Below are 12212 nucleotides of genomic sequence, written 5' to 3'. Positions count from 1 at the left end.
TCTGTTTTTTTATTCCTGGATCCAGACGGATCACTCCCACAATTGAATCATTTGTTTCTTCTCCCATTCCTCATATTTTATTCATATCTTTTCAAGTTATTTTGTTTACAGACAAACCAACGTCATTGAAAACATTACTTCTGCACCCATGTTCCAGTAGAGGTTCCAGATCCAGGCTGAGCATCCGTTTTTGGTTTTGAAAAAGATTTGCCACATGAAAGACGCCCAAGAACAACTGAACAAAGGCCTTCGTACTTTATAAAGAACCATATGTGACACATAATCAATACAAATAAACATAAAATTAGTTCATTTATTGTCTACATTGACGCAGCATAAAGACATGACATAAGAATATTAAAAATAGCAAAAGTACACTCCTAGTTTTCATTCAAAACCCGCATTCAACATGATCCTTTCACATGATGCTGTTTTTAAGAGCTTCACAAGTCCTCATTTTTGTCATGAACTGGAGTTGGTTGTTTGACTTGATCCCATGGAGATACTTTGCTTCTCACTCAGCGTCTTGATAACAGTCGCAGCTGGAGACTGGAGAACTTTACGTGACAGTCTCATCCGCCCATCCGTCGGGTCGCGTCCAAAGTATTTGACCTGGAAGTAAATTCAAGTGTTACAGGGACTCTTCCTATTCATGACCACCTCTGGGATGGTGAGACGTACTTGAATCTGTTGACCCACTTCAAAACCCAGAGCGCTCGGGTGTTTGATCTAAAAGACAAAGACGTTTGAAATGTGTTTCAAATTTTTACACTTCCGAACAGAAATGATGGGCTCACCCTCTTGTGGTCCAGTTGAGAGTTGTGTAGCAGCACAGCACTCATGTTGGGATACAGTTTCACCATGACTCCTATTTCTCTATAGACATTCAATTGAGACATTCCTAGGATTAGAACTACTGCAATGATTTAAACATAAAGAGCAACCACTCACCTAATTTCAGTGATGGTGGCCGTATATATAGCACCAAACTCCAGCTGTTGCTCTTGCTGAATACATAACATAGCTTGTTTATTTTTCATATTTTGGTTAATCCTTTTCTTTTTTTTTTTGCATTCTATCTCAAGTTTTCACTCACATCGTCTTTGCAGATCTCAGTGATGAAGTCTTGAGCTTCATTCATGGCTATGGGGGTCGGTGCAAACACAGAGAACGTCTCTTCATCCACCTGACTTATGGTCACGCCTTTCAGGGGAGTCCAAAATTGAAAATTTTAGATTTTAAGATGCCTGTCCAGACGAATTTAAGCCTGGAGGTGGTGAATGTTACCCGTTTGCGCTTGCAGCCTGCGAAGGTTGTATCCTCCAGGGCCGACAAAGCGGGCGCGTCTCGAAACAGGCACTCTGACGTTTTCTGATGAAAAATACAGTTAAAACACCACAACTAAAGCTCAGTTAGGAGTTTAGAAGTTCTTGTTTGACGTGATTCGCATGTAGTTTCTCACAAACATACCTACAACTGGTCCATTGTCTTTTCTCGCGGCTCTCGGTGCTGCGATGCATTTGTTCATGATGCCTAAAATCTCTCTCTTGGCCACTGAAATCAATCAGTCAGAGTTTGTTCGTCTATTTCAGTGTAACCTTTATGTAATCCAAGATACCTGTGGCCTGTTGGATCGCCTCCATGACAACCTTCAGAGGTAAACCTGGGATCTTCACGTCAGCCTGGGCGGAGTCAGTGGAAATGAATTAAACCCTGATTTTATTTTTATTGTTTCTCAGTCTGGGAATGAAAACATGTTGATCCAGATGTGAAACACTGTACCTGTAACGCAGTGATGCCTTTGTTTGTTCCTGCCAGCTTGAAGTCCATGTCTCCCAGATAATCCTCAATCCCCTGATCGATCATTTCAGGCAATTGATGAGCAATCTTTGACAACAGCCCGGATAAACCTGACTTACCAGGATGTCGGTGAGTAACCTGTAGTCTTGGATCTCAGAAGGCTTTTCTGGATTGGATTTAGAGATGAGGCCGATGGCTACTCCTGCGACAGCAGACGAGATCGGGACACCTACACCAGAGAGGTGAGCATGAAAGCATCTCATTTACTCTTCATATTCTTCTTTCGATTCACACTATGAAAATGAAGTGAACAAAGGGAAATGTGATCTCATTCTGAACAAAAGTAAAAAGTGAAAATTAATCAAAATAATAGTAATGATGAAAACATGAAAAAAATTACACCAAAGCTTGATATGAAAACTCACAATAACAAAATATCTTTTCTTACATAATCTTGGTTTAAAATGTTTTAACTTGTTTTACCTCTAAAATTTATTTAAATTTAATAACAAACCCAAACAAAAATGTAGAAATACATTTAATCTGTCCCTTAAATAGTGTACTGTGGATCTAACAATGTATTATTAACAGTAAAACATAGATGTTCTTCCATGCACAAGACTGGACAACTGTATATAAATAAATAAATAAAAAAATTAGTTTTCCTACATTTTGGTTCACCTAGCAGCAATAATCTTCCAATATCATGTGTAAAAAGGGAAGGTTGATGGCATGCAAGCTACATCCAAGAGGATCATTAGTATATAGAGTGGCTGGCAAGTACTCCAGTGATCATGAACTAGTTTAACAACTGGAATCCCATCCTGTGTACCATATGACTTCCTCACCTGCGTCCATCAGTGCAAGGCTGCCCCCACAGGCTGATGCCATGGAGGACGATCCTGTGAGGAGAGAGAGCTTTAGAGATGGATAAACCTTCTGTAAAATTTTAGGAAAAAACTCACCATTTGACTCCAACACCTCAGACGTGACTCGAATCGTGAATGGAAAGTCTTTAGGAATGACTGGCCTCAAGGCCTTCTCAGCTAGAGCTCCTGGAAAATCATCGAATCAAATTTCTAAACCAGCTACTGTTTTGACCTCCAGAAAAAAAGCATTCATATAAATTAGCCAAAAAAAAACAACACACAAGCATGTGTCATTAATTTAAGCACACATGACAGATCATTCTTAATAAAGTGACAGCAGCGACACAAACCATGTCCCAGTTCTCGTCGGTTCAGACCTCCCAGCTTCCCAGTTTCATTGGTTGCATACGGCGGAAACTACAACCAAAGAGACAAATGACATTGATTCATTCTTTGTGACACAAAATATCATTAATGATCTTACTTCATAATGCAGCATGAAGTTCTTGTCTTTGATGCCGCTGTCGAAAAAGAAATCCCAACAGTTTTAGTTATGTTCCAGTCTATAGGCTCATACTTGATATGTTATGAATGGAATTTGATTGGCATTCCCACCTCAGAGCCGTGGTGATGATGTCAGCTTTGATGCTCGACTCCAGCGAATCAAAGGTGACGCTGCAGAGAACCTGGAGGCAAACAAAAATGACTTTGAATACACCAGCGAGTCGGCATCATTTAGGAAAGGGACTCAGTTTCCTCTAACGCTACATAAAGGGGAACATTACAGGTCAAGGGACAGAAGGAAAACTTTGAAACTGATCGTGTCAAAATGTTCCTGACAGTTACATTTTATTACATATGATTAGTTCAGCTCACTAATAATATAACATGTTAAAACCCTTTGTTTTACTTGGAGTTAAACAGATGTTTGGGGTACTTCTCCAAATAAATAAAAGGAATACTGAAAATGTTTTAGCATTCATATCAATTTTATGGCATATACTGGATTAAAATGTATATGAAATAATATACAATTGCACAAAAGTAGATTTTCTTCAAATATCATGGCACAAATGTACAGTATCTACTGTTTGTTTAAACATTTCCCATCATAAATTAACAGTAACAGCAGCTTGTGATATATATATCTTATATTGGAATATATAATATATACTGTAGATATAGTATACACTGTGTAATATATAGTGATTTTTCTTTCTTTTTTTTTTTCTTAAACACTTCTGATGTCCTCATCGGAAGATGACACGTTCTCAGACTCACTTGAGTCTGTCCTCTCTGGAACAGGGCGGAGCCATGAAGCGGCTTGAAAAGGTCCACCTCGCAAGAAATGTTCCTCAGAGCTGTCAGTTCCCTTCCATCACACCTGAAAACAAGCAATCATAGACACATCATTTGGGACAAGAACAGTGGCGGGTTTTCTATAGTGGCACAGGGGACACTGGATTCTGATTGACCAGCCCCCCCCGACACACAGAGTGACACTGTGCGCTGTATGGAGAGAGCAGAACACAATGAACTACAGCCCAAACGTGTGACACATGGGTTGGAAGTCCAAATACAGTCATTTCGATCGGTGTCTGGGTATGAGGGAGTAGATTGCAATTTACGCAGTGGTCTCACGGCGCTCACTTCAGACTTGTGGTGCATTATTGTATTTGCAGAACACATTTTATTGCATTGTGGAGTACATCCATCACATACTGTACAAGGTCACACAGCAAGAATTGTGGGAGAAAGAGGGTGGCATGAATCCTCATCGGTGCACATTAAGTCAGTCGCAAAAAACGTTCCCAACTTCCCAACACGACTGGTGTGTTCTTTAGTTTGCTCTCCATCTTCAACGTCAACACATGTCTCTCACCACTATTTCTGTAACGTTAGCATCTGTCTTGTATTGTTGCTTGATCTTAAAACTGAAATTGCACAGAACACTTGCATATTTTTTTTAAAACGTCATACCTCCTGTATTCATTGAGGACTAGATTGCGGAAGATTTCTTTGCTGACAGTGTTGAAGGACTCAACGATTTCAAAGGGTTCAGCTTGAGGAAATCTTTCTGAGGAAAAAAAAAACAGACCAGACGTTATTAGACTTCACGGTCAAGCGGGTCGTCCAATAATTCTCGGTCCATGGGCACCTTACCAAATGTCATGCCATTACATTCACATTACAATCGGAATGTTTACCAAAACATATTGGAAAAAACACATCACAAAAATATTACGCATAAAAATTATAACAATTATTAAAAGTAAATTGGTGTCAACACATAAAGAGGTCTACCCTGTCCAAGTGCTTTTCCTATATATTTAGGGAGTTTTGCAAACAGATAATTGATTATGATTTGAAAATAACCCGCTTTTCCTTTACCATCTTTGATGATATATAAATTTGAACGTTACACTCTTCATAAATAGTGTGTACTCAATGTTTTTAAAAGATGAGGTACAGTTCCTAAAGCAAAAAACACGTCAGACAACTTATGTACACAATAAGTAGACAATACTTTAGTTTATTGATTCACATTAATTTGAGAGAAAGTTCCCAACACCGTTTCCTCCTACCTCGAAGGGACTCTTCTGTCTCTAGTCGAATTTTGTTGATGGCATCATCTCGCGACACCTAAGATTTTCAGCCATGTTTGGTCAAATGTGTCAAACAACACAAAGCAGGGAATGAAACAAACATAAAAGTCAGACTTCACCTTGTCATGAGAGTAGTCTGTGAAAACCGCATAAATCCGCTCTGAGGCACATCTGCATGACAAAACAGCAGGTGATATTGTAGCACATATTAAAGCACTGTGTATAACACTCTGGCATTTAGACTGTAGATGTTTATCTTCATCGATGAAGCATCACTCAGTTAAAAAAGAAGCTTTTCTGAGTAAAATTGATGATTGAATTCCACTCACTGTCGGACATGATCCACCATCTCAGCTGGAGTCGTGAACACTTTGACCGGCGTGCGCTTGGTGATTTTGTGCTCCCGGACCAGCTGCTGGATGCCAAATATGATCTGCTGCGTGTGTTTCACTCCTACTTTGACCGCGTGAGAAAAGTCCTGCTGCAGAACATTCTCAGCCGAAGCTTCGATCATCACTGACAGACACGGGGGAAAAAAAATCAAGGCATATTTTCATCAGATTTCAGACAATTTTGGAGACAATTACACTGACACTACTTTCCAACACATCTTTCATACCAAAAAGGAGGTGTGATGAAGAGTATTGAAAAAACGACATGAAAAGCAAATGCCTCAAATGGCTGTGTGGAGTAAAGCAAGTAAATGTCTTCTCAGTAATGTGTTAGTGTTGGTGACACTGAACTTACCCACTTGGCTGCTGGGTGCCCCAGCGATGATCAGGTTGAGTGTGCTGGACATCATCTCCGCCCTGGTGGGATTGATGAGCAACTCTCCATCCACCAAGCCAACACGAACAGCACCTGCACACCAGATTCACAGGGGAAACAAAATGTATTTCAAACGGAGATGTGCCACTCACCAATGGGGCCATTCCATGGGATGTCAGAGAGAGCCAGAGCAGCAGATGCTGGAGGTGGAGGGAAAACAGTTCAGTTATTAGCCTCCCTAATAGAGTGATTTATATATTTTGGATTATTTAATTTCATTCTAACTAATTTGGTGATCATGAACTAAAAAAATATAATTTGTTTTAGGATGGAATTAGGTGTGACTGAAATAAACAAGACACTGGAAAACTTTAAAAACTTTTAAAAAATAATTAAAGATTTATTAATATTTAAATTGCACCTGCATTGATCGCCAGAACATCCGGATTGTTGACACCATCGACAGCAAGCAAATTACACACAACCTAAAGAAGAAACATGAATACTAATCAACATAAATATTGATGCACAAAAAGAGCATAGTTACAGTTATTGAAGACAGAAGCATAGTCAGAGAACCTGGGTGTCGTAGAAGTAACCAGGAGGGAAGAGAGGTCTGATGGATCTGTCTGAAAAAAAACAAGAGTATATTAGAACTCATTAGAAGCTAAAGAGTGTTGTGACAACTGAGAGAGTTTTTCTTTCTTATTACCGACTAATCTGCTGGTGAGAATCTCATTGTCAGTAGTACCAAGTTCTCGCCTCAAATAGTTAGTCGGGATTCGTCCTGCAGCGGCAGCTTTCTGTCGGTAATCCACCTGTCGGTAAAGGTATAATAAAATGACAAATATATTTCTGACAGGTCAAATAACAGACAGATGATAATGACTTGCATACCACAAGCGGCATAAACTGTGAAGGTGAGGGTTTGCTTTTGCTTACAGCTGTCACCATTACAGACGTCTCCCCGAGCTGAGGGAAAAAACACACTGAATTCAATTGAATGGAATTTAAACACACTGAAAACAGTACAGTATATACCTGAACAACAGCTGATCCATCCGCAAATCGGGCGAACCTCCCAGAGGAGATCTCCAGTTTCCTAAATCAAGAACGAAACTTACCATTTCTCAGTTAACACCCTGGATGTTGACACAGGTAACTGCAAGATCTAACGAGTGCACCACTAAAGGGCACGATCTTAGTGCGTTTTATTTCACACATTACATAGATAGGTGACGTTTTAAAATCTCAGTGGAGTGCACTTACTTCTCTCCAAGGTCTACTCCCACACTTCGTGGGTTTTGATGGCTGCTGTAAACACTGTGATGGCATGAGCGCACATGACGGCGGGCAAACAAGCGCCCAAGTTGTCGTAAATACCTCATATGTCTCCGATCGAGGGGGACAAATCTAATGTGAAAAACGATGGATCCAGTCAGTGACTTACGGTCCAGACGCGACTGTGTGGGCTTCCATTGCAGTCCGTCACATGTGCGGAACCAGGTTGCGGTCGGAACCATCTGATTGGTCCGTCTGGGGTGAGTGTGTGCAACGATGAAAAGTGCCCGGGCAGTCATGACTGCTCAAATGCAAATGTTGCATGTCGCTATTATAACCGAGTCTTAACTTTTGGATTAATGATCCGCACGTTACCTTTTTGATAAGTGACGTACCTTCCTGATTTTGCTCAAAAATACAGATTTCGGTACAGTGTATTAATGTAATGTTGTAATGTGACACTAGTCTAAAATGGAATGCAGTGTATAATCATATGAAGTTGTATCTTAGAAAGGGCACTTTTCATTTCTTCAGTTGAAGATTACTGATAAAATAAAATAAAAAGAATCGATCAACGGATATAATTATCGCAGCTTGATAGCTGCATTTGACAGAAATGAAAAGAAAAAATCGTCAGATCAAATCTTTAAAAGCCCATCACATCATCAACTTCATGGATCACCGCTCACGAGCTTTCTGCGTGACGTTGTCCATTCAATTCGTTGCAACTTGAGGATGCAACGAAGTTCTGACCACTAGATGGCACTATTTGGTAATAAATTACGAGGAGAACAAAGGCGCTTGTCGGAACTGCTTCAGCTATAGAGTGTGACTCCTCAATATTTTGATGAGTCACGCCAATAACGATGTGAAACATAGTGTCTGAGTCCAGGATTTGAGAAGTCATCTTCAGTTGTATGGTTTCATATTAAGGCAGAACATCACATATACGTTGTTTGTTCTCAGGATGTCGATCGGGAAGTACAATACAGAGAAGGTGTGTTTAGTTTCCAAACACATTTCTCATTGTATTTTGAAATTTTCATTAGTGGTGTAAGTTATCTATAAAAGAACCACCTGATTCTCAAAATGCTTTCTCATGTTCCACCACTTAGACATTTATATTTAAATAATAATAATAATAACACCTATGTTTGAATTTCCATTTTATTGTTTTATTTGCTCTTATGACATTGAGGTTATTGAGTCTTTTATTAAGCTCAAATTGCATTCTTTGATCGAATAAAATGCCAAATTAATTCCAGGAAGACAACACCTTTGGTTCAATATTCCACTGATAGACTCTTTCCTCCGCAGCCAGGGTGATAACAGTGGGGATGCTGCAGTTGTTATGGCAACAGATGAGTGTTAACAGCATCTCTCACACCCTGCAAACGACTTCCTGTGCACATCCACACGTTCCAATTAAATGCAGTGAAAACATGGTCATTATCACAGAGGTGTCTGCTGGGTTTGTTTTAATGTGGATGATAATGGAAAGTGTCCATCAGTGATGTGGTGAGATGAACAGGGGATGTAAAGCTATGTTTATTTATCCTTGCTAATGTTTTGGTTTCATATGTGAAATTGCCCCCAAATTATTTTCAAAAACAAATAAGGTTTATCAGTAGTGTCTATCACAATAGTGTGTTTTGGAAAAAGTATCAGACCTTATTTGTGTACTCTGATGTCCTCCACTCACACAAACATGCATTGATGCAAAATCCACAGGGATGTCCCAGCAGGGGTGAGGACTGAGGTTTGTGGGTACTTGGCAACTTGACATGGTGGCATCTGGAGAGATTATGCTTTAGCCTCACAATCCTGTGTTGGCTTCTTCACTGGTCAGGCCTTTTCGTGTGGGACCAGACTGGGAATGTAAATCAGATGCCACAGTTGATCGACCATGCATGACTTACTCCTAGTCCCCAAAGTTAATAAAACCATACCATTGTTTTAGTCTATTACTTGCAGCAATAAGTTATTTTGAAAAACATACATAGACTTTTATTTTTTAGGCTATTTTCCGGTGTTTATAATAACGACTTTGCGACTATTCTTATGTCTTGTCAGAAGAAAACCAATGGTAGATATTCATTATTTCGTCAGTCTGTATATTTTGAATGGATAATATTGACTTTTTTTCTGGAAATGTAATATTTAATTTGTGTGCCATACACAGCAGATCTGCTAAACTGCTAATCATGAAATATCAGTATTTGCAATGATGTAATTTATTCTGAATATATCGCTTTATTCAATGTTCAGATGGGTAAAGGTCTAAAATAGATACATTGATAATAATATAAATACAGTCTTTCAATACTAAAAATCATTGGAATCTAAGATTGCTATTAGAGGACATGTGCTGCATCAAATTTGATGATGAACAAGAAGGACTAAAACTTGACATTATTAAACCAATAAAATACGTGTAAACTTTAATTTAAATGGATGTTACAACTGTTTCTGTTGCATTTTACAGCTGGGGTCTCAGTGGACGTGGGTTTTTGTTCCCACCAAACAATCACACCAGTCAGGTGACAGCTGAAGCAAGCTGCACCAGACTGACCATCAAATTCTTGGTTGATTGAATGGAATTTTGTGGATCACAGCACATCGAATGAACAATTATCTAGCTAATTTATGTGTTTCTTAAGTCATAACTAAATTCAGTGAAAACAGTGACCATGTCAGGCTTCATCTAGACTTTAGAATCTTGATGAAAAGAGTCTGACTGGTGTGGAAATCTGCCTCTAACTGGATTAATCACCTGCTGATGCTGCTGAGACGGGCATTCATGAGGGGAAGTGAACCACTCCAGGCAGCCAGTCACTGCTCAAAGTGGCAGTGTGTAATTTCCTTTGTCACAAGCCCAGCAATTACATGACGGCGCGTGGCAATGTTCTGCACACAGAGGTTTCATTAGCTAACTGTGGGCAGAACTATTGCTCCGTTTGCTGCAACTTTTGTATTCTTTATGCACCCACTTTATGCTTCTTATGAGTTATTTTCATTTAAGTGGCGTAAGTGGCCATAACATTTCATTCATTTATCCTTTCCTGCTTTTCCGAATCTGGATTGTCGCCAGTTTGTTCGTTTGGCACGCACGTTATCCGCCATTCAGACTCACATCCTGGATGAGTTAGAGCTTCTAATTGAACTGGGTGAACGTTGTTTTGGTGGAGACTCACTGAGGAAGAATACAGGGGATTTTGACTAATCGTAAACAATGAAACTACCCAGAACTTTTACAGCGTGGTAGTAAGATTTAGTCAGGTTCGATTCACTGGCATTTCTCATAATACTATCAAACTTTGTCTGACAGACTCGGCAAACTAGTTTAATTTTAAATCCTTGTCCATGGTGATAGAAATATATAGTATCATAAACATTGGCTTATTTTTTCAGTTTAAAACATTTTCAGCAGTTGTTACATCGACTGCTTACAAAGCATTGTTGCAGAACTTGTGTTTTCGATAGATAGATAATTGCCTTATCACCAAGAGGAAATTCTTGGCTAAGTTTGTGTGGTCAACAATAGAAACGTTGATGAAATGAGGAACTTAATTATCTGGTACCCAGTGTCTGGTTAATACATTCTCACTATGTGTACTGACCATACACTTGATACCAACCTTACTCAGGCATTGTTACATCCCTTTTCTCTTTGTCTCTAACCACTAATGTCATCTAAGTCGAACACCAATGACCATTAGAAATCCTCTGTTCCTTTCTGACCTTTATATAAGCTCCCTGCAGGGATAAATCTGCTCGGAGGACAGAGGAAATCATGAGAAGCCTTGAAGCCAAAACTGCATCCTCCAGATTACTGCACAGCCTCCATGACTCAACCCAGATTAACTATAGCTTTAGCAAAATATCTCATGTTAGATCAAATACCATAGATGAAAAATCAGGGCAATTCGGTGTAGTTACAGGCTCGATCTGAAGGTCTTAATCCTTTAAAATTGGTCATTGATTTCCTATAACGAGGTCACACTGACCTCTCTCGACAGTGGCGCAGTCTTACGCGTCAGGTCTGCATTCATTCTTTAGATTTGATGCAAAAAAGGTGGGGTTAAACAAAGAGAATCCTGGAAAAGATTAATGTTATTTCTAAAGTCAAGTGTGAAGTCAAGAGAAATGTTGACATAGGGAACACAGTTTTTCAAATGTAGTCATTAGCAAGATGATGCTTCTTAGACAGATGTGGTGGCTGCTGCTCCAGTTGCCCGTGCTAAAGGTTCAAACAGACTCATGTTGGTCCATGTGTCGAACTGTTATCACACTACTACTACTAAGAATAACGGCAATTGTCCATCTATCTAAGATGCAACACAATGTTTTTCACGGTGTTTATTTCACTCAACTGTTGAACAGCAGTGGAACGTATTATAGCACTGCGTAGTGTGAGTTCACTATATGTTGTAGGTGAGTGTTAAAATGGAATAACATAAAGCTGACAAAGTCTATGACAAGGATCTCCCCCAAATAGGCCAGATAAAAAGTATGTATGTAAACCTTGCATTTCCCTCAGCTTCCACTTTGGTATATACAGTTGAAGTTTTTCTAGATTACTAAATGATAATAACAATCCATTACAATAGGTGTCACTTCCAATCCTGACAATAAAAAGTCAGCTTCAGGGGTCAATCGAGGTAGCTTGTGAAAGGAAATGGAGAACCAGTTCAGCGCTAGTCAGCCCACCTCAAATTCTAAACCGCAGGAGTTCCAACTGAAATATTTGTGGCTCTTGTAAATTCCCGTGAAATAACTAACAGGAAGCTGCAGGCATCGAAGGAGACAGAAATCATTGTAAAAATCTCTGTCAAGTCATTAAGTTCATTTTAGGCTGTTGTTTTGGATAGCGATGGCAGCTAATGTC

General features: G+C 39.4%; 1 protein-coding gene across 2 annotated transcripts; it reads right to left on the bottom strand.

Annotated features, from left to right (window-relative positions):
• Window positions 1-67: 67 nt before the first annotated feature.
• LOC128764781 (polyribonucleotide nucleotidyltransferase 1, mitochondrial) lies at window positions 68-7546 on the bottom strand. Of its 2 annotated transcripts, XM_053874913.1 has the most exons (29): window positions 7427-7532; window positions 7313-7366; window positions 7085-7145; window positions 6941-7015; window positions 6756-6861; window positions 6623-6672; window positions 6465-6528; window positions 6196-6243; window positions 6023-6136; window positions 5605-5791; window positions 5395-5446; window positions 5255-5312; window positions 4650-4746; window positions 3951-4053; window positions 3285-3355; window positions 3154-3190; window positions 3020-3086; window positions 2766-2855; window positions 2649-2702; window positions 1920-2029; window positions 1783-1854; window positions 1619-1682; window positions 1471-1554; window positions 1288-1371; window positions 1097-1203; window positions 952-1007; window positions 798-876; window positions 682-729; window positions 68-612 (listed from the first exon to the last, which is right to left on the bottom strand). In XM_053874913.1, exons 1-29 carry the CDS (start codon window positions 7429-7431, stop codon window positions 463-465), a joined length of 2247 nt encoding a protein of 748 aa, XP_053730888.1. In that variant the 5' UTR covers window positions 7432-7532; the 3' UTR covers window positions 68-462. The 2 variants fall into 2 exon arrangements, with proteins under 2 accessions (XP_053730888.1, XP_053730887.1); XM_053874912.1 differs by having other exon boundaries at window positions 7313-7546.
• Between the last annotated feature and the right edge of the window lie 4666 nt (window positions 7547-12212).

This window comes from Synchiropus splendidus, chromosome 9 (genome assembly GCF_027744825.2).
Source record: "Synchiropus splendidus isolate RoL2022-P1 chromosome 9, RoL_Sspl_1.0, whole genome shotgun sequence".
In the NCBI taxonomy this organism is placed as follows: Eukaryota; Metazoa; Chordata; class Actinopteri; order Syngnathiformes; family Callionymidae; genus Synchiropus; species Synchiropus splendidus.
The sequence above is the reverse complement of the archived record's forward strand: the minus strand, read 5'-3'. Positions and strand labels throughout refer to the sequence as shown.

Excerpts from the sequence above, each read along its gene's own strand:
- LOC128764781 (XM_053874912.1), bottom strand. The coding sequence starts at position 7,431 with ATGAGGTATTTACGACAACTTGGGCGCTTGTTTGCCCGCCGTCATGTG. Across the intron at positions 1,683-1,782 it reads AAGGCATCACTGCGTTACAG|GCTGACGTGAAGATCCCAGG; the intron begins GTACAGTGTTTC and ends GACTCCGCCCAG. Across the intron at positions 730-797 it reads CTCAACTGGACCACAAGAGG|ATCAAACACCCGAGCGCTCT; the intron begins GTGAGCCCATCA and ends TTTGTCTTTTAG.